The sequence below is a fragment of the Xyrauchen texanus genome, chromosome 24 (assembly GCF_025860055.1).
Source record: "Xyrauchen texanus isolate HMW12.3.18 chromosome 24, RBS_HiC_50CHRs, whole genome shotgun sequence".
Taxonomy (NCBI): Eukaryota; Metazoa; Chordata; class Actinopteri; order Cypriniformes; family Catostomidae; genus Xyrauchen; species Xyrauchen texanus.
This window is the reverse complement of record NC_068299.1, coordinates 5,073,369-5,100,060: the sequence shown is the minus strand read 5'-3', so window position 1 is coordinate 5,100,060 and position 26,692 is coordinate 5,073,369. Positions and strand designations below refer to the sequence as shown.

The window sequence follows — 26,692 nt, the reverse complement described above, 5'->3', positions numbered from 1 at the left end:
GAGAGGCTGAATCGTCCCTCAGAATGAGGGCGATTCGTGAGCGAAGCAACTTGAGACTCATGTCCCCACAGTGAGGACAGTCTGTCTCCATGAGAGCCGACTCTGCGTGGGCGTGGGCCAGACAGAAAACGCAGCTCTCATGCTTATCTGACGGCGGGATGTGTCTCTTGCACAAGGAACACTTACGGAACGACATCTTGAAAAAGACGCGAACACGTAAGTGGCTCTTCTAGATATATAAATATAGATTTATATTTATATAACTCATATAATTTATATTTATAACACAAGTATTTGCTTAAAAGGATACTCTACACCTGCCGATGCGCTGCGGAGAATCAGGATACTGAGGTCCATTCACCAGCGAAGCGGCGAGGTGGAGTGATGTTCGCTGGAGCACTGCAGGGGAGCGGAGATTCTTCTCTGCTATGAAGATTCCGTCCGCTGACTGGTGTGAATCGACGGCGAAGGTAGAGGGCTTCGAGACAAGAGGTAATCGCTGTCTTGAAGGAAGAAATTCTGAGGATATGGTGTGTGTGCACCTGTTTTATACTGCCCTGCAAAAGCAAAAGACCTTAACTCACTAGAGTGTGAAACTGAGAAAAATGACTTTAAAGTTTCTGTATTGTCCAGACAAAAGTATTATAGGTAGGACTCCCACAATTTCACAACTAGTTGCTATACTGAAGAAATGTTTGTATGCAAAAAATCTTGAGCTCAAAATTGACCTTTGACCCTTGTTTGGCAGTTACTGTACTCTGCCTTTGTATCATGTGCCAAAAATCAGGAGTCATGCAAAGGCAAAAGGCCGTAACTGACATATAATCAATATTTACTTGCTGTTCACCATACTTACATCCATTATAAGAACACCTAACCAAGGTCTAGTCATCATGGTATTTGTTTTAAATTATATAGAAGACCTTTGGTTGTTCCTATTTAGTGCTATAATGATCAGGATAGTGCGGCAACACTAACAAAGTTAAACCGTATAACAGATAAGTTACTTTGCAGTACAGTATGTACAGTATGAATAAATACAATACATATTTTCACAATAAAGATAATTTAATTATAATTGAATACAAAGGTATATGTATTTAAATGCAAGATATAGAGTAATAATTAATTAAACATTGGACCAATACATTAGAGATTAGAGACTGCTCATTCCAAGTTTTTTACTGCTCCAAATAAAATCTTACTGAAAGCTCATTTTTTGAGATATCAACCTAAAATTTGGAACACAACTTGTCCATAGGTATATATGACAAAGCATTCTTGAAATACAACCATTTAAGTTTGGATAGTGATTTTCATGTCTATGCGAAAAAAGGGGGAGGGGTGACAGTTAAAGGGTTAAGGGCCACCAAACTGCTCAAGATGCTCAGTCAACGAACTCGACTTGGATTACTACTTTTTAATTCTGAGATAATATAGACAGAGTATACCGAAAAAAAGTTGGAATTACTTTTACTATTTAGGTTAGCCTACTTTGTACGGACGTTAGCGATAACCAGCTGTAAAATCTGACGTGAACACCTGCAAGAACTCCCCATATGCGTTAGTAACACAAGGTCAAGTGGACTGAAGTCGTAAGGGAACGCCAATATTCTAATATTGGCTATGGTGTTTGAGTCCTGCCTGTTTTAGCTCGAAAACTCAGCTATAAAAACAGGTGAACAGACACAATTTCCTCAGAATTTCTGACTGAGAACAAGGAGTCTCCTAGTGCGCTCGAGTTCGCAATGTCTCGTTCCCTTTGTCTCAGGGAACCGAGGTTATGCAAGTAACGGAGATATCACCTTGCACTACACAACATAACTTTCCAGACAGGAAACAAATAAAAAAAATTACCAAAAATGTTTCCGCCCGGTTTCCTTTCGCGTGTGAGGCGAACGTGATAACCACTACACTACAGAAACCTCGGTGGGACAAAGTTTTAATTATATAAATTTTTTTTTTAGCACTTTCGATGAGAGAGAAAATAGAAGAATCTGAATCAGCTTTATTTTGATATTTATGATAGCTTTTTTTAACAATATTAAGCACTTTCATTATTACAAATAACAACATGTAATATTTATGTAGTTAACCATCTCAGTTTCTTTGAAAATAAACTTTTAATGCATTGCTTAAAATGTGTCAACCTTCTCGAACTTATTTGAATTTAGCTTCACATTGGTCAGTTTAAGTTGAAATCAATCAATTCATAATAAGTGTGAGAAAAACATGAAATATATAATAGTAAATAAATAAAAAATTGATGTTTCCGCCCGGTTTCGAACCGGAGACCTTTCGCGTGTTAGGCGAAATACCTTCATACATAAACACACATATATGTGATATGTTAGATAATATAAATAGACTTAAACTGTGTAATGCACATAATTATTCTCAAACTTATTTTAATTTAGCTTAAAATTTGTCAGCTTAAGTTGAAATTAGTTAATTCATAATAAATGTGTCAAAAACACGAAATATATAATAATCAATAGATGTTTCCGCCCGGTCTCGAACCGGGGACCTTTCGCGTGTTAGGCGAACGTGATAACCGCTACACTACGGAAACTTCTTACGTTGGCTTCAACCTGCAATAAATAATAAATAAATAAATACAGTTAAAAATAAATGGATTGATAAAACAAATAGAATTAGTTTTTAATTCCCACATATATTTATTTATACATATAGCTCCAGTGCATCAGAGCTCAATAGTACTTATCGGACGCAAATATGATGGCCGTCCCACCTTAGCACCCCCTGACTAGCACATATTTAGAATATGCAGGGAAACATTTTTCACTTTCATTATTACAAATAACAACATGCAATATTAAATGTATTTAAAGAACTTTAAACAATATTTAAAACAACATTTATCACTTTCCACAAGAGTAAAAAAAGACATGTAATCAATATGTTCTCTCTCAAAGAGACTAGCACACATTTGGCTACTGGAAAAATAAACTTTAAATGCAAAACTTAAAATGTGCCCTGATCTTCTTAAAAGTCAAACTTAGCTTCACATACGTCAGCGTAAGTTTTATTTAAGTAATAAATAATAAATGTGAGGGAAACTAATTATGAGAAAAAAAACGGGAACCCACAATGAAACCTGAATTATAATGTGAAGTACAATAACGTTACATATTTACCAGTGAGTTATTATCTGACCTTTGTCATTTCCATAATTGTGATATTTATGATAGCTTTTTTTTAACGATATTAAGCACTTTCATTATTACAAATAACAACATGCAATATTAGTTAACCATCTCAGTTTCTTTGAAAATAAACTTTTAATGCATTAAAATGTGTCAACCTTCTCAAACTTATTTGAATTTAGCTTCACATTGGTCAGCTTAAGTTGAAATCAATTAATTCATAATAAATGTGGCAAAAACATGAAATATATAATAATAAATGAAATATATAATAAAAAATAAATAAATAAATAATTGATGTTTCCGCCCGGTCTCGAACCGGGAACCTTTCGCGTGTTAGGCGAACGTGATAACCACTACACTACGGAAACTTGTAACGTAATAAATAAATGTAGTAAAAAAAGAAAGAAAAGGAATAAATGGCTTAATAAAACAAATAGAATTAGTTTTTAATTCCCACATATATTTATTTATACATATAGCTCCAGTGCATCAGAGCTCAATAGTACTAATCGGACGCAAATATGATGGACGTCCCACCTAGTGTTGCCACCTGTCCCGGTTTTACCGGGATTGTCCTTCTTTTTAATAACCTGTCCCGGGAAATTTATCCACTCTCCCGGGACACTAAATGTCCCGGTTTTCGAAAGGCTACGTGAATATGTATATTCAACTATCTATTTTCTCTCCACTTGAAATAGCCTATGCGTTGTGCACAGAGTGGTCCGTGTCTCTTGTGTGTAGAATCCGCTATCATTGGCTCTGGGACGTGTGACGTGACGGGACGTGTTGTCTTCTTGGAAGCTAGCCAGTTACTACAGGCGGCAATTTGAGAAGCAGTGTGAAGAAGATTGTACGTCAACGTCGTTCGTTAGCGTTAACATGGGTGGCGAGACGGAAGACGAAGATGACAGTGTGTTCACAAAGACGGACAGGCCAGTAAAAAGAAAATTAAACGTTCGACATACTTTAATAATGACTGGTTGAAAAATGACAATTACTCCACAACACCAGGCGACCCACTTTATGCTACCTGCTCCGTATGCTCAGTTAAAATTCTGGTTAAACATGAAGGCAAAACTGCTTTGGATGACCATGCTAAAACAAAGAAACATCAGAGTCGCGTTCAAGTAACCAGACAAGCCAAGGCAATTTCATCATTCATGATTACAAAAAACTCAGAGGACAAGATTACTGTCGCCGAATTAACAGCTACCTATCACGGTGTGCGACATGGCCATAGCTACCTGTCAACTGACTGTGGGAACAAGGTCAGTGCAAAAATATTCAGTGACTCTGATATTGCAACTAAGATGTCTTGTGGCAGAACTAAAAGTGAGGCCTTAGTGGAAAATGTGTTGGCACCATTTAGTCAGCAAAGATTAGCTGCAGAGTTGCAGAAAGCGCACTATTTTGCGGTATGTTCTGATGCGTCCAATTCTGGGCACACAAAATTGTTTCCCTACACGGTCCAGTATTTCTGTGCATCCGAGGGAGTGAAGTATGGATTGTTAGACTTTTACGACGACTCCAACGAATCCAGTGAAGCCATATTCAAACAAATAGTGTCTATTACTGAGAACAATGGACTTTCAGTCAGCCAGATCAGTGCCTATGGTGCAGATAACGCATCCGTTAATTATGGTTGGCACAACTCAGTTTTTCAGAAACTCAATGAAGCTAACCCACAAATTGTGAAGGGCAATTGCAAGTGTCACATCATAAACAACACTGTCAAAGTAGCTAATCGTGTCTTTAGTGCTGGAGGGTGTAACGTGGAGGCCTTTGTGCTGAAGGTGTATAGTGAATTCAGTTGTTCTGCTAAAAAGTGGAATTGCTTAAGGACTTCTGTGAATTTACTAATACAAAATACAGGGAGATTCTGAGGCATGTCCCCACACACTGGCTGTCTTTGCTGCCAGCGATACAGAGGATTTTAGAGTGTTGGCCAGCTTTAAAGTCTTATTTTGTATCCCTGGGAAAGGAGGACTGCCCAAGTATCATCTGGACATTTGTGTGTGGTGCAAGTGATGCAGAAAATGTGGACTGTACTGTAGCTGAATGCATCCTGGCATTCATGCACAATGTGATGCAAGAATTTGATTCATCTATTAGGGTGCTTGAGAGTGACAGTGCTACTGTGATTGACGTTTACTCTGTGATGAACCGATTGCACAGTCAGCTTATCGTAAAGCGCACAGACAAATTCTATGGCAGCAAAGCAAAACAAATACTGAGGAGCCTTTTACCCCAGCAACAGGAACAGTTCAGGAGCCTGGTAGACAGATTTTTTGAGAAGGCAGTGCTGTATCTTGAGGATAAATTTGACTTCAATGACCAGGTTCTTGCACACATTGGCTGTCTCAGCCTTCACGGAGGACAATCACTCCAGTGGTCAGAGTTGGAAGTTTTAGTGGAAAAACTGGCCTTGGATGTTGAAGAAGACAAGCTGTATGGTGATGTAATCATTCTGAATGAGGCATTACACACCATTCCAACAGACCTTACCCCAGACAGAAAGTGGGCCTATTTTTTTAGCAAGGCAACTGAATCCACTGAGCTGTTGAAAGTAGTTGCTTTTGTTTTTTCCATACCAGTCAGTAATGCCTATGCAGAAAGAGTGTTCAGTCATATGGAGGATGTTTGGTCTGATAAAAGAAACAGACTGTCATTTGCAATGGTGAAGTCTGAGCTTCAGGTCAGATTGAATTTCAAATTGTCATGCACTGAATTCAAGACATTCATTGAAGAACAGAAACCACTGATAGCTGCAGCAAAGGGAAACGCCAAGTATAGATGGAAGACTACTAGTACATAGTCTTACATAGTCTTAGACTAGGTAAGCTAAGGCCCATTTATGTATGATTTTGTTATTCCAATGTCTGATTGAGACATACTAAATAAAAGTGGCTATAGATGTGGCTAAGGTATGGTAAATGCAAATCTAATGTCATCCCTCTACTTATTTCTTTAGCAAAGCAAAAGCAAGCAGGTAAGCTATAAGTTAAGTAAGATAAGTGAGAATACTTGAGATGTTTAAAATATTCACGACTATGCACAATCTTACTGCACAACGACCAATTGTGTCTTCTGAGTCTAATGTCTAATGGACATTTTCACTTGTGAGCAAAGCTGTGGCCGGGTCATTGATTTGTCCAGGTTTTTTATCAGACATAGGTGGCAACCCTAGTCCCACCTTAGCACCCCCTGACTCGCACATATTTAGAATATGCAGGGGAACGTTTTGCAGAGTTTAACAATCCAGGATGTGCTTCGACATTCATACCGGCATACAGCTCTCCTAAACATCAATAAGCAACTCTACTCTAAATTTGTCATTTGTTGCGTGGTTAACTTATCGGCTTCATTCGCCAAGTTGGGCAACTCTAGAAATATGTGAAGTGTCAGCTATAGTTTTTTATTTTATCGGAGTGGTTCACTGGAACTTCCAGAGGCTGGTGGACCTGAAGCTGCCTGACATGGTCCTACCGGGAGACTTTGACCCGGTTTTAATTGCAGAGCTAAACATGGCATCCATGAAGGTGACTGGGCAGGCCAAATATCCAGCGCTTCACGTGTCAGCCAGAGACACGGGCGAGAGGTTTGGACTCCAGTATGTGGAGCTAGGCTGTCGCCCTGTTCCACTGGTTAAATATCACACACACACACACACACACACACACACACACACACACACACACACACACACAACTTACAATTAACATTGTTTTATATCTCTTCTACAGATCTGCTAAGCACTTCCCCACTGTCAGACAGCCTCTCCCCGTGCTGCACGCACAGGACCCAATAAGACTGGTGGACATATCTTCGTACTGGACCATGGCCGGTGGACGCAACCCATGAGAGATGCCATTGATGGACTCCTAGCAAAGAACCATGGGAAGAAAGACATGCTGAAGCAGGTGGATGCTGACTATGCTGCCCTTGTGCACAGATCTTGCAGAGACCCCAATTGTCTCCATCCAACCGCAAGGCAGCAGATCTCTCGGTATGTGAAACACCTTGCCAAGCTAATAAACACCAGCTCCTCTTTGAACACCAGCCCAGAGAAGCTGTTGGAGACTCAGCAGCTTTGGCAGCGTCTGACAGTCAGTGTACCAGTCACAGCCTTGAAACCTGCTCCTGTAAATCCACCAGTGGGGAGTCCTTCCCAGGATGCTCCTCTGACCCAGGCTACACTTGTGACGATGGTGAAGGAGATTGTGGAGAGGCAGCTAGCAGCTGCAACAACCACAACAGCCAAAGAAAAACAGGACTTGTCTCAGTTGTGGGCAGCCAAAATCTCGTTACCTTGGCGACGGCTCCTCTGTCCATTTTTTTTACCAGTCAGCAGAGGTGAAGTACTGCTCCAAAAAAGTCTTCATGACCTACGCAGTGGAAGGACACACCAATCCCCAGAATGTGCTTTGAGGATTTTGCATCAACTGCCTTCTTCCAGCGGGAGCTCGACACCTCAAAACAGAGAGGGGCAGAACAAAAGAGGGTAACAAGAGAGGAAAAAGAGGAAATCTGTAGAGCTTCATCCTCCTGGTCGCCTGTGCAGGTCCTGTCATTTGCCTCGCAAACAAGGCCCCAACAACTCTCACATCCATGCCCATTTCCCTGGAGTCCCAGGAAAGTACATTTACTGTCCCACCAAGGTTTTGTACATGTAAGACAATAAGATCTACATGGGAAGTAATGTTAAATATTTATCAGTATTAATATGAAGTATGTGTTATTAATGATATATACATGTTACTTCCATTAATATTTGTTTTATCTATCTCTATCAACACTTTAAATTAGTCTTTTACATATTTTTTAAAATGTGCTTTAAATCTACAGTATGAAGAAGATGGTGTTCTTTCCCGGGATGAGGACATTTCAGTTTAGAAGAGGCCCATCGGGGCATTTAAGACAGGACCCCTCCGCTGAGGCAATGACAATAAAAAACAACCCCTCCCTGCAAGACTAATCTGCACCTCAACTGGAGGAGGTCGTCAAGGCCAATGCCCACTCTGAAGTGCTTCTGAGAGGAGATGATGTATCTGACAGGCAGAAGGTGTTAGGCGACTACATCCTCCAGTTTGGCAAATACAAAGGCAAGTCCTTTCGTTGGCTGCTGGAGAATGATGTTGACTGGTAAGGTTGAACAGGAGGAGAATGCTGGACAGTTCAACCAAGTCGGCCACAGAAAGGACAGCCTACTGTCTTTTCTTGAGTACTCCAGGAGCTTCAAGGAAGTTGAGGTCCTTCTTGGGTTCCTCTCCGAGAGACCTGCAGCACCTGCTGTGGCAAGAGATGACAACCTTGTTGGCTTTGGGGCCAAAGCTCAAAACACCTGGGAGCAGATATGCAAAAGCAGGGCTGATGGGTACGCTTCATTCATCATGATGACAAAGTGTGTCCCTGGCAGTAAACTGCACAAGCTCCAGCAGTACCTGTTGAGGCAGAGCCAGCTGCTGACTACATCTCCAGCTCCTCCCCCCACTGTTGTTGGCCCCATTGCCAACAGTCACCTCAACCATTACCTGTGATCTTCCAGGTTAGTTCAAAATATTAAATCTTCTCCTGGTGTTTTCCCTTTCCTTCGGTCATAAATAATGGCATCTAAATTTCCTTTCTCAGTGATGGAGGAGGATGAGGATTTGGAGAAGGAAATGATGAGCCTGTACCCTTCAAAGTTCCTCACCCAGCTCAGTGAACGACTGTGACTTTGTTGAACCAAAACAGAATTATTCTTCCATATTTTAGTTTATCATTTGGCCGTGTTCTGGCCTGTTCTGATGCTTGTGTTCTACTAATAACTGTTCCAAGGACTTAACGTAACAGCAGAGAGGGCACGCATGCATTTTGTAGATTTGTTACCAGGTTGAAAGCTCTACATTCTGTACAATCCACCTTTTATTCTTAGAAACACTGATTTCTCTCTGAATAATGTTTCATAATGTTATTTTGATTAGCCCCCGTAGTTCCAGTGAAGGTGCCAGTGCCTCCTCAGCTGCTTGCCTTGGCTCTATCTCTGACTCCACGTCCTCTGTCAGAGCAAGATACACTTGGCAAAACAGTAATACACTCTAGATATAAATATTCATAAATCAATGTAATTTTGTAACCAAACTCGATACATTTCCATCACAGGTGCCACAGCCCCGAGAGCCGGTGAAGAGGGAGGAAGATGTGCTTCACCGCTTCTTTCTGGCCAAGGACCCAGATGATGTGCTCCTGTTCAAGCCATCCATGCTGAAGGAGTGGAGGATACACTCTCCTACCGGGAGTGTTTGACCCCATTTTAATTGCAGAGCTCAACATGGCATCCACGAAAGTGACTGGGCAGGCCAAATATCCAGCGTTTCACATGCCCAGAGACACAGGCGAGAGGTTTGGACTCCAGTATGTGGAGCCAGGCTGTCGACCTGTTCCACTGGACTAGGAGAAGCACAATTCCCAGAATACAGTCCCACCTTTTAGGGAGGAAGAGACAGACCAGCTGTCCACCCAGCAGGTCTCACTACTACTTGTGTTGTTCCACCATCCTGCTGCCCCTGCGTCCTCCTCAGCACCTACTGAAGAGAACATTTCTCAGGTAAGACACACTGAATTTACTAATTTACTTTTTAATTTGCGTTGTTGATATTTAACCTTATTTGGCCTACTTTTTAGGAGATGGACATAGCACGTGTCCTGGTGTCTCTCAGTGCTGAGACCTGTGCCTTCCCACCAACAGAGGAGCTGGTAGAGTCCACTCCAAAAGAGGAATACGCATCGTCTGAGAAACAAACAGGTAAATCATGTTGGAACATTGCATTGTTGTGGGATGGACCCATTCATATTCCCTCACAATTTATTTTACCCTCGCAAGCACAAGCATACATGGACGCACACGCACACACACACACACACACACACACGGTCGCACACGCACACACACACAGAGGTACTGCTCATATAGACACAGCCTAACCTACTCTCATACCTACACGCAACGTAGGTGGAAGATGTGCTTCACCACTTCTTTTTGACCAAGGAGATGTGCTCCTGTTCAAGCCATCCATGCTAAAAGAGTGGAGGATACAACGCGTCCACATCCTGAGGCTGCCTGAGCGACCCAGAAGTGGGGGAATGGATGCTCTACAGGAATGGTGGAACCCTGCAGCTGAACCACGTAAAAGGGGAAGGAGCTGCTGTTCCTATCTGGATCTCTGTCAGAGGAACCTCTCAGCATGAGCACTTTCACCAGGCTCGGTGGTGACAGGCTACAACGTCTCTACCGAGCTATTCCAGGCCCAGGGGATGACCGGAGTGGTTCACTGGAACTTCCAGAGGCTGGGTGGACCTGAAGCTGCCTAACGTGGTCCTACCGGAAGGGTTTGACCCAGTTTTAAGAGACAGCCAGAGACAGGGGCGAGAGGTTAGGACTCCAGTATGTGGAGCCAGGCTGTTCCACTGGACTGGGAGAAGCACAATTCCCAGAAGACAGTCCCACGTCTTAGGGAGGAAGAGACAGACCAGCCCTCCACCCAGCAGGTCTCACTACTACCTGTGGTGTTCCACCATCCTGCTGCCCCTGCGTCCTCCTCAGCACCTACTGAAGAGAACATCTCTCAAGTAAGACACACTGAATTTACTCAATTTACCTGCACTTTCAGATTTGCGTCATTGATATTTAACCTTATTGAGCCTACTTTAGGAGATGGAAGTAGCACGTGTCCTGATGTCTCTCAGTGCGGAGACCTGTGCCTTCCCACCAACAGAGGAGCTGGTGGAGCCCTCACAGTGGTTTGCCACTCCAAAAGAAGAATGCAGATCGTCTGAGAGACAAACAGGTAAATCATGTTGGCACATTGTATTGTTGTGGGATGGACCCATTCATATTCCCTCAATTATTTTACCCTTCAAGCATACATGGACACACACGCACACGCACACGCACACACACGCGCACACACACACGCGCACACACACACGTGCGTGAGGGTACTACTCATATGGACACATACTAACCTACTTTACTTCTGCCCTATACGTGACTGGCCACATTAAACCATCTTTGGAAAACTCCATATGCATTTCCTCTGGCTGTGCCGTAATAATGACATGTACGGAACAATCGTTTCAAAATATGTATTGTAGCCAAATTCATGGTTTCATTTAAAAATATTAGTTGTTGTCTTAATCTGGTCTAGTAATTTAGTTTACTAAAGTAACTTGAAGACAACTCAACACAATACATTATCTCAAACACAAATTTTGTTTTTCCCTGGTATACCTGTTGCAAATGGAAGCATATCTGGTAACAGAATATGTTGTGTTTGATGCTGGTCTCCAGGATGAGTCTCACCAGGCTAACCAGCAAGATTTGTTCTCCAGAAAGACCATGCCAGTCCTAGGTTTGTTTGGCGTTTATTGCCATATCAGCTACAGTGGCTATTTCATGGCAAATACAGGTGGCAATCAAACAATTCATAAATACAACACAACTTGCAAATACAATACATAGAAAAAAATTGACTATTCAATCCAGTACAGTAAATAAATTCTATAAAAGATCCTTTAGTTGCACCTTTGATAAAAATTCCAAAGCTTTCCTGGGCACCACGTCCTACGTAGACAAGCATAAATCCAGCTTAGAAATGTATACTGGCTAACACTGGTCTTTTCAGCATGGTAGCTCCCTAATGTTAGATCCCACTCAAACACTCTGTCTGTCTCCATCACTCGTTAGCCCTTGGGGAAGTCTCTTGATTGCGGTGAGGAAGTTTGTTAAGGTGCATCTGTTCCTGCTTGCTTAATGAAAGCAGTATTATGGTATCACGTCGCCGTCTGTGCCTGACTGAAACTCAAAATTCATTATATCCCCTTAGAGATGGAGACATGTTAATGTGTGCTCTGATTCAAGAGGCTCTCTGGCGCTCTCCATCTGTTTAATTGGCTCCATCTTTCTCACCATCAGCTTCAAATAATTCAGCCCTGATTCTGGCTGTAAATCTTGTTACAAATGCAGCTTAACTTATTCATTAATATTTGTGAGCACCCTGAAAATATAAGACAAAAGGAGAACATTGCAAATACATTGCAAAAATTGGTCTGTGATACTTCATTTTATTTTTATGGTTTTGCAGTTCTCCAAACTTAGTGCGTGTGACCGACAGTCAACAGCTCTGTTCCAAAACAGAGTGAACTGCCTTGCTGTCTAGCTGCCTATATAAGGAACCTCATACATTACTCTAATATGCATAAAAAACTAATAGAAAATACAATTGTTAGAACAACTTTTGCTTTGACAGCGCATACAGTGCATACATGGTTTAAAGAGCTGCCTACATCAGGCAGCTCACTTGGTTTTATTGAAAAGAGCCATTGCTATCCTCAGCATTATGTTACATCCATCAGCTCAAGTATTTCATTATAAATATTAAGGGTTATTTCTTTAGCAGCACGTAACCTTAACACACACAAGCCAGTGAGAGGATTGTCTTAAGTGTGGTTTGTCATACTTATGCAAGTAAGCAGCATACAGAATACATCCACAGTCTATGTGCACAAGGAGGATGATGTGGAGGGTTTCTGGGACATCAGGCTTTGAGAAAGGGAGTTCTGGGTACTGCAGTCTGGTTTGGGCTGCTCTGGACCAGAAATTCCTTCTTTGACAACAGCGTCAACCTGTGCTGGACATTCAAATTGAACATAATGGAACATCTAGTGGAGACACGTCTTCGCTACATCTTCCACGGTTGTATTGAAAAATTCTGTTACAGTTTACGGTGATAAGTGTTAGTATGGGTGTTGATGTTGGTGCAGCAGGGCAGGCGTTTTACCTCATCAGTGCTGTTCAGAATATTGGGTGAGAAACAGATCAATATTTAAGTCCTTTTTTTTTTTACAATAAATCTCCACCTTTGACCAGCCCCAACCAGTAGATAGCAATACGCACAAAGAATGCAAATCACCAAAATATAAAAAAAGAACGTGGAAGCGAAAGTGGAGATTTATAGTAAAGAAATTATTCAAATATTGATCTGTTTCTCACCCACACCTATCATTTGTTTCTAAAGATATGGATTAAACCACTGGAGTCTTATGGATTACTCTTCTGCTGCTTTTAGAGCTTCAGTTCTAGACACAATTCACTTGCATTACATGGCCCTACAGAGCTAAGATAGTCTCGTAAATATTTTAATTTGTGTTCTGCAGAAGCAAGAAAAGCATACACATTTGGGATGGCATGAGGGCGAGTAAATGAGAGAATTTTCATTTTGTGTGACCTATCCATTTAAGGGTGTTCACACTTGTTCTTCTTTAAAGAATTAAAGTCAAACCACTTTTAATTTACCCAAAAGTGAACCGTGCAAGAAAACCTTTAGATTCACATTGCGCATAGACTTAGATTCAGATCTCTCCTTTGATCCACAGGAGTTGTGATAGTCTCAATAATACTGAATTATTTTTTATTAAGGAGGTCTCCTATTGTTGTTTACATTATATGATCTCACTGTCTTACCTCGTTTGCAGTGTTATGAGTTCCCACGATACGTATGAAGGATGCAGGCTGCCTATCAAACACCAGAGTCTGCCAGGATCTGTCAGAATTATGCAAGAACCAACTACACATAACCATTTCAGTATTATTTAAACACTGTGAGAAAAATAATGAGGAAATACAGTATGTGCAAAAAAGAAAAAAACTAACAAAACCATATGCACTGACCTGCATGCCACTTTAGAGTGGTCAATAACTCTCACCCAGTGTTGCTGATTTGTGGACAGATCCACATAATAGCTATACCTTCTCTCATCACAGTCCCACAACAGCAACCTTCACAGAGAGAGAGGAGAGAGAGAGAGAGAGAGACTGCATCAATATGTCTAAAGCCATATCACCCTGCAGCTCTCAACTGGTTGCCCACAATAGCAAAGCAGCATTGACCCAGTAGGTCTCCCATTCAGTACCTGTAAAGGGATTAATGGAAAGGAGGAGGTGAGAACCAGCTTGACAATATAAATAATTTTAATATTTAACTGAACCAAAAAGACAAACACATACAGGTGTCGGACAGCTGCCCGTAACACTTTGCCACACTGCAGTCTCCAGTTGGCCTTTATCCCTCTCAGAGGCTTGATTAGGGGCTGGGAGTGCAGAATCACAACCCGCCCTACACCCTGCCACAACCCCCAATAGAGTGCAACAATGACACCCCACTTTTTCAGTGGCCTTGTTTCTAGAAATATGTTTCATCCATTCATTTTTCTATAGGCATTTGAAAAAAAAAAATAAAAAAAAAAAAATAGTAAAGTGTTCAAAGCTTCAAACCAACTAGGGCTGCATTTCCCAAAAGCATTGTAAGCCTAAATTGATCGTAGAAGCCATTGGTGCCAATGGTCTCTAAGATCAACTTAATCTTATGATGCTTTTGGAAATGCAGCCCAGCTCTGACAGAAATCATAACAGAAGAAACTTTGATAAGCAACAAAAATGTATTTGAACAAAAATGGTACAAAATACAAAAGGTACAAGACCATTAGGCAAGTCAATAAACTACTCATCCCATTTGAAAATTATGTAATGGAATCAGAAACAACGGTAAAATAGAAAACTATTGGCTATAAGTCATCAATCATTAGTATAAAATCCAATATTCTTCAAGTTTATTGCAAAATGTCCAAATAAGTTTAAGATTTATGGAGATTGATTCAATAACATCATTCTCAATGCTTCAAGGGCATTCTGTGCTGAGGACCTAGCAGCATTTCACATTTCCAAAACACAACTGTAAACTTTATACTATAATTCTCCACTTTCAAATAGCCCTCCTAAGCACTCCTCTCTCCTAAGAGTAGTTATTTTGTTTTTGGAAATGTACATTCTTTGTTCATATCAACACCTACTGGGCAGAGAGGACAATTTAAAGTAAAAAAGGACTTCTATATTGATCTGTTTCTCACACACACCAATCATATCACTTCTGAAGTCATGGATTTAAACACTGGAGTCGTATGGATTACTTTTATCATGCCTTTGTGCTTTTTGAGCTTAAAAGTTCTGATTACATTCACTACCATTTCATTTTTAGATTGAAACCATCCCTTGAGAGTGCATGGGCTTCTACTTCCAGAACCCTTCTACTTCCAGAACCCTTCTGTTGCACCATATAGCTTTACAACATACTCATGTGCAGCTATTAACTATGGATAGAAGCTGTTCTTGTATGTCGCTTGTATCTCATTTACGCCCCATGCCCTGCTGGTTAATTTGTGATCAAAGCAGATTAAACAAAACCTTATTTATTATTATTATAACGCATCAAGAGTCCCTTTTAAGGCAAGTTAGTCCGCGCATCCCATTGATTCCCTGGCAGCTGTTTTTTTTTTTCTGTAAACAAGAAAGAAATTACAGCAAGGACATCTCCAAAACGGTTATTCAAGGTTACATTCAATAAAAGTATTTCAAATCAGAATTTAAATCTGACAACAATGGTATGAAAAATTGTGCTCCAAGCTCAGATCATGCTAAAACGCCATTTTTCAGGCCGGTCCAGCTAATGCACATTCTCACGTTGGCTAACAGGTGATGTCTTTATCTAAGAGCTGATTGGCTCTTTAAACTTTAAGGCGGGATCTCCGCTAATACACTGACTATCCCAGTCATTTTAATACAAGTGCTCCGTCTTGGGCTAAACCTATGAAGGTATTATTGGAGCAAATAAAATGAGCACCTGTGACATGTGTATCAGTAAATTTGAAGTCACAGAGGAATTTATTTTAAGAGTTGCAAGCTTATAGATTTTTTTTCTCTCCCACAAACACAACAGTTACACACCTTCTCAAATTCTTCATTGCAGGTACACAAATCCTTTTCTACGAATCACAATTTAAGAAACTTATACGCTCACATTTTTGCTACAGCTGTTCCAGTAAATATGGTGCAAAACACATTCACAAACCCACATCAAAAAATGTGAAGTCACGGACAGATTTTGCTCATCTGCAAATCAGTATGTGAATTCATCCAACTTTGCACACTTGTAGAATATTTTCGGACAAATATATTTTGTTTTTCTTTGATATTTTTCTCACACAAACACAAGTACAAAACTACAAGAATCTGTAGCTATGAGTCTCAAACTTTTGCACCACATGTCTGTGTAAAATATGGAGCAAAAGTGATTTGTGCATCTGTAGAGGAATGCACAAATCATCTGTTCAGAGATCAGAGTTCAAAAAGGTAGTGGGCTGGGTGAGTGGGATCCAGAGTGATTTTTACAGCCCTTTCCCTCACTCTGGATGTGTACAGTTCTTGAAGGGGGACAGGGGTAACCAATAATCCACTCAGCAGTCCAAACTGTCCTTTGTAGTCTTCTGATATCTGATTTCATAGCTGCACCAAACCAGACAGTTATTGAAGTGCAGAGGACAGACTCAATGACTGCTAAGTAGAACTGTATCCGCAGCGCCTGTGGCAGGTTGAACTTCCTCAACTGGTGAAGGAAGTACAACCTCTGCTGGGCCTTTTTCACAATGGAGTCAATGTGTGTTTCCCACTTCAGTTCCTGTGAGATGGTAGTGCCCAGGAACCTGAATGACTCCACTGCTGCCACAGTGCTGTTTAGAACGGTGAGGGTCAGTGTTGGGGTGTCCTGTCTAATACTGAATTTCACTCCACACTGATCTGACTTCAAATTTACTGATACACATGTGTGGCTAATCTCTACAACTACAAATAACACTGTCACAGGCACTCATTTGATTTGCTCCAATAATACCTTCATATACACCGTCTAAATTGAGATTGGGTCTCATTTATAATTTAATTTTGTATTACAGCACCTCTAGTGGACAAAGGCTGAATTACTAAATGCCTCAGATATTCTTACACAACACTGACACAAAAGAAAAACAAAGGGCTGATTTCTTCCCTAGCTAGATTCCTCATTTTGGGCCACCTGCTTTGCAGTCATGCATGAGTGCTTTTGTTATTTCAAAAAACCTTTTGTTGGCAGCCAGTTCTGCTTGAAGTCACATGTTAACGCTGGTCAACTGTATCGGAGTCTTTAATCTTCTTTAACCCGATTGAACGTGTAAACCATTTTGACACATTTAAACATGCAAAGTATGTTTCAGGCTATCTGGAAAGTACTGACTTAAAAAAACAACAACAAAAAACACCTTTCAAATATTCAACAGAAGAGTCATTCAACAAAACAGTTATTTATTTTATTTGACAAAATAAAAGGCAGGATTTTAAGGTTAGACTCTATAGAAGACTATATGATTTCAAAAAATTATTTTAACAAATAAAGGTAGAATTTTAATGTTTAAACTCTATGGAAGACTGCATTCAAAAATATCTGTTAAATTCACAAATACCTATTTGTATTGAACACTTTTATTTTTGAGCCCGCCTGATTTCTAGCGCACTGTCACTCAAAGATTGTCTGTCTTCATTGTGCACTAATTTTCTTTGCTATCCACAGAACAATAACTCTGTTTGATCACCCAAAAGTCCTTGGTTTTCATATCTAACTTCTTCTGTTCAGGTCACAGCATTAAAGAAGTCTTTAAGAAGTGATGGGCACCATGTTGTTGGGGCTGAGGATCTCAATCCAATAACCATCCGGATCCTGAATAAAGGCTAGGCCTTTCATTTTACCTGCAGGATAGAAAAATTGACAGAGATCAAGGCCTGAAATTAATTAAAATAAAAAGCAAGTATATCACAGGACTATTAAAAATGAATTAAATACTGCACAACAGAAATGTGGTAACTATAAATGTTTCAGCGACATACAGTAAGAATACAAATATGCCAAATTAGTATGTTCAGTAAAAGTATGTCCATCTGACTGTACATTATCCTGCTTATTATCGGCTACTTGCCAAATAAATAAATACATTGATTTAGCTTCCTTTTGATTTCCTGGTGTACTTTTGATTACTGTTACCTGGGACAACGGTCAATTAAACAAATTTGGCAGTCATTATACAAAAATATTTGACCGCAGAATGCCGCAATTGACTAATAAGAATCAAGTATTCCAGAGAACCATGTAATAATTCAAATAAATTACCATCATCAGGTTTCTTTACAAAGGTCACTCCTTGCTCTTCAAATATCTTGCAGGCAGCGTAGACATCTGGCACAGCAATTCCAATATGGCCTAATAATTTAGATGACATGTTATTAATGCATATCTTTATTTTAGTCAGGAAATAAATTGACAGAGAAGAATTGTATCCTGTATTCTCATCCTGCATTTACCAAAGCCTCGTGGGTCCGAGTTGCCATTGTGGTATTGGCTATCGTCCGCCTCTGAGCCCCAGTTACTGATGGATAAAGAAAAGACAAATGAGAGATATACAATAGATGTTATGCAGAACATTCGGGACTGATAGGCTCAGTCACTATTCACTTTCATTTTATGAAAAAAAAAAAAAAAGAGCAGCATCAACATTATTAAAATGATATATTTTTGGGGTTCCACAGAAGAAAGAAAGCTATACAGATTTGGAACGACATGAGGATAAGCAAATCATTTTTTGGCAAACTTTAATGGCTAATACATTTTTTGCAATAGCCAACATTTATACCAATATCTAAAGATCAGAGTGGCTGATCAACTTAATGGCAATGTACAGGTAGTTTAAAAATAAAAATGACTGCAAGTAAAATGGCCACAAAATGGTCAAAAATGGAGTCCTACGCACCTGCCCACGACCACCGGGTGTGCGAGCGGTGTTTGTTCATTTTTATATTTTTTGTTATTTGTTTGCCCAGTAATCTCAATACTCAAAATTATAGGTCGACCGATAGTGGATTTTGTCGATACTGATAACTGCGGTGGTAGAAAAGGCCGATAACCAATTAATCGGACAAACGATTTTAAAAAATGTCTTAGTCTCTCCTTTCTATGACATGCTATGACACAGAGGCTGCACGAGTACAAAATGAATAAAATCCCAAATGCAGTTTGTTGTGCAACCAGAATCCCAATAATAACCAGAAAAGAAGAAGATTTGGTGCATAAAGTAGGACTTTTAAATATAAACGAGCCCGACCAGGGACTCTTATTTTGAAATGACTTGGTTCAGTTACAATCCTCTATCTTCAAGTATTTACCAAATTAGGCTTTAATAGCCAATATATTCACCAGATGAAGGGTTTTATGAATATTTTTCACCAGATGAGGTTTAAAGAGAAATAAGGTTAATCATTATTCAAGAGATATTAATTTGGAGACGCAACATTTCCATATAGTCACAATAATTTGGGCATGCTCTCAGCGACAGAGAAACAATGAGGAATAAAAATAGAAACCGATTGTTCCAAAATGCACCTATTGGCACCGATTATATGAGGTCTACCTCAACTCAAAATATTAAAATTGTACAGAAAATGTAATCATCTGAAGCTGAATTTATTAACAAATCATCTGCCGTCCATCCCAACATGATGATTAGAGTTGCTCGTGCATCAACTTACTGGGTGAGCTCTATAGTGGCTCGACGGGAGAACGTCCAGGCAGTCCTCTCTTTCACATCTGCCGGGATCTCTTTCTTATCCTCATAACCCAGGAAGTACAGGGAGAATCGCATGGAGGGAAAATCAAACTTCTGCAACAGCCTACAATGAAACACACATCATAGTAAAGATCAGGAAACTGATGTACAAGACTGACAGGTCTAGATCTATTTATGGTTTTCTATCTATAGGCCTTTTCCCACTGCAGGAACTAAAGCCAGTTATAGGTACTTTTACTCTGAACTACTACTTTTCGTTGTTTTTGCACATGATGAACTATGTTCCTCTTAGCCATTGGCACTTTTCCACGGCACGCTACGGTTCGACTCGACTCGCTTTACTTTTCTGAACTTGCTTTTTCACTGCTGTTTTGTGCCGCCTCATCATGGGTGGGATTATACGCTGATCGTCATAGTTATGCCGCCTCTACGTGACACAAAACAATAAACAATAACAAGACCGCTAGCTGTTAGCTACTAGCTCATTGTGCTGCATAAAGCAGTTGTTGCATGGTGATTTTACACAACTGTAACAGTTAAATTGACCTGGTTGTTTTAGAAGAAATCTTTCCAGTAGCTGGTCAACTAAATAAAGTGAAGCTTTCAAGCAGAGTATAGAGTAAATGTAGCATCCTCCATCGTGGACTCCGGCCGTGGCTGAGTCCAGGGCACTCTCCCTCCCATTGCTCGCCGGTTTAGAGAGCATCCATTTGATCGAACCGCTTCCACTTTCTCTTGATGGTTCTGTAGTCACGTTTATGTTTTGTTTTTTTTTACTTATCCCTACACTGTTGGTAGGTCCGGTGGTAGCCATGTGCGGACAACAGCTGAGACACTCCCTGAAAGACTTTTTTGTTTTGTGTAATTTTGTTCGTCATTAACGAGAGGAACGTCTGCACCTTGTTTATTGACCATGGCGTGGTTTTGTGCACAGCCATTTATTTTACAAAGTATCCAAAGAATATTGCCACATACAGTCCTGTGCAAAAATGGCACTTGAAAAATGTTGCATAGTGAGGATGTCTTCAAAAATAATGCCATAAATAGTTTTCATTTCAATATTCAATGTGACCACCTTTGCCTTTAAAACAGCCCCAATTCTCTAGATATAAATAAGTTGAGTGCCTAAAATGTTGCACAGTACTGTATGTGTGTGTAAGGGGTGAGCTGGGCAAGACACTGAACCCCAAGTTGCTCCCAATGGCAGGCTAGCTCCTGGCATGGCAGCTCTGCCATCATGTGTGTGTGAATGGGTGAATGAGACGCAGTGTAAAGCGCTTTGAATACCGCTAAGGTTAAAAAGGCGCTATACAAGTGCAGACTATTTACCATTAGGTTCATTACGGGGGTTCCTTTTGTGTGTGCAAATGCAAGATGGAAAGACTTTTCAGGCATGCCGCTCCTCTTAGGAGTTCTCATCTAGAAAGTTCCTACAGGGAAAGTACCGGGACGGTATGTGGGAAAGGGGCTTATTTTTTATTTGACCGAAATGGAACTGAAATTGCATTTCAGTCTAAAATTGTCTTTATGTCACATATTTCAATTTAATATACAAGAAAGAAATAGACCTAATACTTCAATAACGTGAAACGCTTGTTGTGAACTAAAGTTGTTGACAATTAAAATCAATGACAAATGTCCTAAAAATTACATTCTATGAAACAAGAGGACTCACGTCATTCCCAGGATGCGTGTATAAAAGTCCAGTGATTTCACGGGATCCTTCACCCGCAACATTGTCTGCTGCATCATGAAGTCCTACAGCAGTAAGAGGAACAACTTTAAGTCAAAATGCAATGTAAAAAAAATGAGAGGTGAGATTATACAAATAAAACAAAATGATTAATGTCATAGAGAATCGCATAATAGATAACCAGGTACTTAAATCATTAATACAACCTGTCTACTCTTCCCATAAAGCTTTATTGATGAAAAACTTAGATACGTGTGTATAATTTAGTTTAATGTCTTTGAGAATGTATCAAACAATAAACTAGTTATTTTTCCCAAATGTTTGGCCTGTTGGTGTGCTGGAATGCTACTGATAATCTCAAGCAACGTTGGTTATCTTCAGACATCAAGTACAATCTGAAAACCACACCAAAAAAAAAAAAAACATGTTTCTTTTTTACTTTAGGCTTATTCATACAGGACCTCTACAATATATGAACAAAGATTTCTTAAAGTTAAACACACAGTACTGTGCAAAGGTTTTAGGCACTTTAGGCACAAGAAAATGTTGCATAGTGAGGATGTCTTCAAATATAATGACATAAATAGTTTTCATTTATCAATTAACATCATCCAGTAAACAGGAAGCAGGAAACCGATGGAGTGCGTACTCCAGGTAGGGAAGGAGGTATTGCCCCAAGTGAAGGAGTTCAAGTACCTCGGGGTCTTGTTCACGAGTGAGGGGACAATGGAGCGGGAGGTTTGCCGGAGAATGGGGGCAGCAGGGGCGGTATTGCACTCGCTCTATCGCACCATTGTCACGAAAATAGAGCTGAGCCGGAAGGCAAAGCTCTCAATCTACCGGTAAATTTTTGTTCCTACCCTCACATATGGTCATGAAGGCTGGGTCATGACCGAAAGAACTAGGTCGCGAGTACAAGCGGCAGAAATGGGCTTCCTCAGAAGGGTGGCGGGCTTCTCCCTTAGAGATAGGGTGAGGAGCTCAATCATCCGTGAGGAGCTCGGAGTAGAGCCGCTGCTCCTTTGCGTCGAAAGGAGTCAGTTGAGGTGGTTTGGGCATCTGGTAAGGATGCCCCCTGGCCGCCTCCCTAGGGAGGTGTTTTAGGCACGTCCAGCTGGGAGAAGGCCTCGGGGAAGACCCAGGATTAGGTGGAGAGATTACATCTTCACACTGGCCTGGGAACGCCTCGGGGTCCCCCAGTCAGAGCTGGTTAATGTGGCTCGGGATAGGGAAGTTTGGGGGCCCCTGCTGGAGCAGCTGCCCCCGCTACCCGACTTCAGATAAGCGGTTGAAGATGGATGGATGGATCATCCAGTAAACATAAATAAAAAGCTAAATCAATATTTGGTGTGACCACCTTTGCCTTCAAAACAGCCCCAATTCTCCTATGTACACCTGGATACAGTTTTTATTGGTTGTTGGCAGATAGGATGTTCTAAGCGTCTTGGAGAATTCGCAACAGTTCTTCTATCTATTTTGGCTGTCTCTATGGCTTCTGTCTCTTCTTGTAATCTCAGACTGACAATATTCAGTGGGGGGGGATCTGTGGGTGCCATGCCATCTGTTGCAGGGCTCCCTGTTCTTCTATTCTATTTGAAAAAGAAATGTTTGGGAGTCTAAAATGTATTTTACCTATTGGCACACTAAAGCTAAAACTATTGACAAATGTTTTTGTGAAGCCTCTTATGTGCCTAAGACTTTTGCACAGTACTGTATCTGCTGGTATCTGATGTAGTGGTCGACAGATATGCTTTTTATCTCAAAATGGCCAAATATCAGACAATTAATCTGACATATTTACCTATCACTAGACTTCCCTCGTATTAGCTGGTATAAGATGGGTTTCCCAGCCTGACCTTTACTGGTTTAAAATGGGTCTGCAAGGTGATACCGGTGATATTTATTTCGGTGCAGTGCTCTGTGACACTAGGGTCAACATATCCACTCTGTCAGATGCCATTCAATAACTCAATTCAATAGCATTACACGCAGAATATCATCTGGTTATATTTTTACTCAATATGACTCAGCAAAACATCGCTTTAGTTTACACACAATCTTTAACTTCAGCTGAGTTACTAACAAAGAGGCAGGGTAAGCACTATAACATAACAGCCATATCCGAGAACTGTTCTTGATTACATTGTTTTCCATGAATTAGTGAGCAAGGAGAAAGAGGAAATGACGGACGGATTGATTTTCTGGCCTCGCCCCTGTCCTGCAGATTGGACTGAAATGCGGCGTCTTACTTTAGTGATGGGGTCTCCCTCTTTACACGCAGCGGCAGCTGCTTCGTTGGTCAGCCCTTGGTCGGTCATTTCAGGTGTGTTTCGGCCAGGTGAGAGTGCGAACAGGCTACAGCCGGTGAAAAGACACTGCGTAGGGGCGTGGTCATACGCACCTCGTCAGATGCGTGACGCTTAATGGGAGGGGCCAAACATCTAAGCTTGTGTACTTTTACCTTTCTTCCTGCAGAGGCCGCCAAAGTGTCTCTGTTTTATTCCGTGAAGTTTCCTCAAAAGCGTGTACGCTTCTACTCATTCTGACAAGAGTGATTAATTGCCAATTGATAATACATATTTCTTGTTCTTATTTGGAGAAGAGTCCTAGGAGTTGTTCTTTCGCCTATTTTTTTCTCCAAGAATTGTAATGATGTGGTGTTTTGTGCTATTAGATTTGATTGGGGGGCATAGAGAGTACTAATTAGGGGACATCAAGTCAAGCTCTTTATTGTCATGTAGGTTTACACAAATTTCAGCAGGAGAAATCGAGAACAAATTGGATTTATCCAACAGAGTACAAATGAATAAAAACAAACGAATGTGTCCTATAACTCAGCAACAGTTCCCAAGTGATACTATTAACCCACATTGAATTGACACATGAAAGACATCAGAAAACTAATTATAATTTTTTTTTTTACATTACACTGTTTTTAATACCATAGACACAAAGCACATGTTTTTTTACGTATCATATTTTACATATTAGGCTTTTAAGGTCATTGTTTTCCTGAGGCCCAGCAATTCATTTTTGTAGGACATTTATTATTTACGTTTTTCTTAGCCCATACATGCTACAATGGTAAATATTGGGGTATTATCACTCCCTGGGCTTTTCAGAGATACAAAATTTTTGAGAGTTGGACTGTAATGGTGATTGAGAGATATACCACAAAACCTGTTGTATCATATTTGATACATATGGATTTCAACTGGGATTTTCAATAAAATAATATACTACATTTTAATCAAGCACATGTCACTTATATTCATCAAATACTCATTTTAAAATATCAGTAGCAATATAATCATTACTGTCACTTTTACTTCAATAAACTACGCTGTCATTTATCCCAAGATAAGAGTCACTTTTAGTGCAAGTCCACCGCCCTTTTAAATAGATCGATATAAACATTGAAACCACTTTTTTCACTTGTTTGGGCATTCGTCAGCTTGAACAGTGAGTGAAACAGGAGCTGTCAAACATTGTATATCAAATCAGATACATATGGGGTTATAGGGTTATTTAATTTCTTTGTGTTAATTTCAGTCAGAAATTAACTTTTATATTAAAGTGCATTATTGACCCCCTTGAATTGATTTTCAGGGAATTTGTAACCCTTATGAGAACATATTTTTTTCTAAACATTTACAGCATAAACAAGTGTCTCATCCATTTATATCAAATACTTCAATTGATTCACTAATACAAATTCTCACAAATAATTTAGATGTTACTGATGAAAAAAAAAATAATAATTAATTACAATTGCATTTAGTGACTTGACATTTTGAGTTTTGGGGCATTTTTGCCCTGAGCCTCCCTAAATTACTGACCCTATTTAGTTTATTTTATTTTTCTGACTGAAAGAATGCAATGTACGATCATTCAGGTCAGCCTTCGTCTGAGTGTAGTTTATTATGCAATAACAAAGAATATTTATAACGATAACTTTTTCCACACTCTGAACAGGAGAACGGTTTCTCTCCAGTGTGAATCCGTGTGTGTTTCTGCAGCGTATGAAGGCGTGCGAAGCTGTGTCCACACACAAAGCATGAAAACTGTTTCTCTTCAGAGTGACAATCATTTTGGTGGCTTCTGAGATTAACAACACTGTAGAATGTCTTCTCACAGAGCGGGCATGATAGTGGTCTCTCACCATTGTGTTTCCATATATGACTTTGGAGTGCGGCAGAGCAATCAAATTTCACTCCACACTGATCGCAAACAAAGCGCTTTGCTCTCTGTCGTTTTTCACCCATGTGGACATTCAAGTGCAATTTAAGCCAGTCTGAACGTCGAAACGCTTTCCCACACAGTTCACAGCAGTACGGAGTCTCTCCAGTGTGTATTCGCATGTGAGACACCAGGTTTGCTTTGCGGCGGTACTCCACTCCACATAGTTTACAGCTGAATTTTTTACCAGGAGTCTCACATCTGTTTGAGGGGGGAGAGACAGAGGGCCCAGTGTTTGTATCAGTATCTGAAGGACTTTCATCAGACACCTGAATATACTTCTTTGTATAATTCAGTCTATGGCAAAAGTACCCAACTGATTCCTCCACTTGGCTCAGCACCAGAATCTCTTCACCCTCCTTGGTGGGACCTGGGGCCTTTGTGGTCACCTCTGACCCCAGAACTCCCACAAAAGTCCCCTCAAGCGTCAGTTCTGATGAATGGTCCTGTTCACAATCTGGCATCTCCCTTTCAATCACATGCTTCATAACGATGCAGTTAGGACGTTACACCATCAGCTAAGGAACATGAGATTTTCTAAACAGAGATACAGAGAACTAAAGCTATAGTCCACTCTTATTGCTTTAATACAACTACATGGAATGTTCAACAAAAAATTTACATTTACTGAAAACGAGCAAAAAATTTACCCTTTCCTTTTAAATCTATATATTTTAACCAACCATAGAAACCAATCATGATAATTTCCAAGTTATTTCTCTCAACTGTAAGCACTTACAAATAGTTGGGGGAAAAATAACAAAGTCAATCAGAATCTTTGTGGTGAACAACTTAATCTTAAAGCACTTACTTACAAGTTTGTTATATTTACTCTTGATCAAAAGAACAACGTATAATCAGCAGTAAGATTATCATCTTTGAGGGGAAAAAACAAAAAAGCAATTCCTGAAAAAAGCATTTTCTTGTTCAGAAAATTATCACGATTACTTCCGCTATATTATTTCACGGTTGGCAGCGTAGCAGAGATAGACGACACTGCCCCGCTGTGGTTATATGAGGAATAATCATCATCATCTCCACATAGATAGTAAGGTTAGTTACATAACAGTCCAGT

General features: G+C 40.2%; 2 protein-coding genes, 1 long non-coding RNA gene and 2 other non-coding genes across 8 annotated transcripts; 1 reads left to right on the top strand and 4 right to left on the bottom strand.

Moving 5' to 3' along the window:
• Positions 1-2,499: 2,499 nt before the first annotated feature.
• trnav-aac (transfer RNA valine (anticodon AAC)) lies at positions 2,500-2,572 on the bottom strand. The gene has a single exon. It is a non-coding gene; the product is annotated as a tRNA-Val (tRNA).
• An 893-nt stretch (positions 2,573-3,465) lies between these two features.
• trnav-aac (transfer RNA valine (anticodon AAC)) lies at positions 3,466-3,538 on the bottom strand. The gene has a single exon. It is a non-coding gene; the product is annotated as a tRNA-Val (tRNA).
• Positions 3,539-3,905: 367 nt separating this feature from the next.
• LOC127617834 (uncharacterized) lies at positions 3,906-17,850 on the top strand. 2 transcript variants are annotated; one of them, XR_007967381.1, is made up of 9 exons: positions 3,906-4,438; positions 6,914-7,839; positions 8,016-8,715; positions 8,799-9,237; positions 9,312-9,756; positions 9,834-9,954; positions 10,201-10,778; positions 10,861-10,996; positions 17,705-17,850. It is a non-coding gene; the product is annotated as an uncharacterized LOC127617834 (long non-coding RNA). The 2 variants fall into 2 exon arrangements; XR_007967380.1 differs by having other exon boundaries at positions 3,908-4,438; positions 10,162-10,778.
• On the bottom strand, positions 17,669-23,776 carry glo1 (glyoxalase 1). The gene is made up of 6 exons (XM_052089933.1): positions 23,628-23,776; positions 21,361-21,443; positions 19,648-19,788; positions 18,427-18,491; positions 18,236-18,325; positions 17,669-17,817 (listed from the first exon to the last, which is right to left on the bottom strand). Exons 1-6 carry the CDS (start codon positions 23,694-23,696, stop codon positions 17,726-17,728), a joined length of 540 nt encoding a protein of 179 aa, XP_051945893.1. The 5' UTR covers positions 23,697-23,776; the 3' UTR covers positions 17,669-17,725.
• Positions 23,777-24,121: 345 nt separating this feature from the next.
• LOC127617826 (gastrula zinc finger protein XlCGF7.1-like) lies at positions 24,122-26,578 on the bottom strand. Of its 3 annotated transcripts, none has more exons than XM_052089926.1 (2): positions 26,429-26,578; positions 24,122-26,154 (listed from the first exon to the last, which is right to left on the bottom strand). In XM_052089926.1, the coding sequence occupies exon 2, from the start codon at positions 26,103-26,105 to the stop codon at positions 25,275-25,277; it is 831 nt and encodes a 276-aa protein (XP_051945886.1). In that variant the 5' UTR covers positions 26,106-26,154; positions 26,429-26,578; the 3' UTR covers positions 24,122-25,274. The 3 variants fall into 3 exon arrangements, with proteins under 3 accessions (XP_051945886.1, XP_051945884.1, XP_051945885.1); XM_052089924.1 differs by having other exon boundaries at positions 26,433-26,578; XM_052089925.1 differs by having other exon boundaries at positions 24,122-26,135; positions 26,433-26,578.
• Between the last annotated feature and the right edge of the window lie 114 nt (positions 26,579-26,692).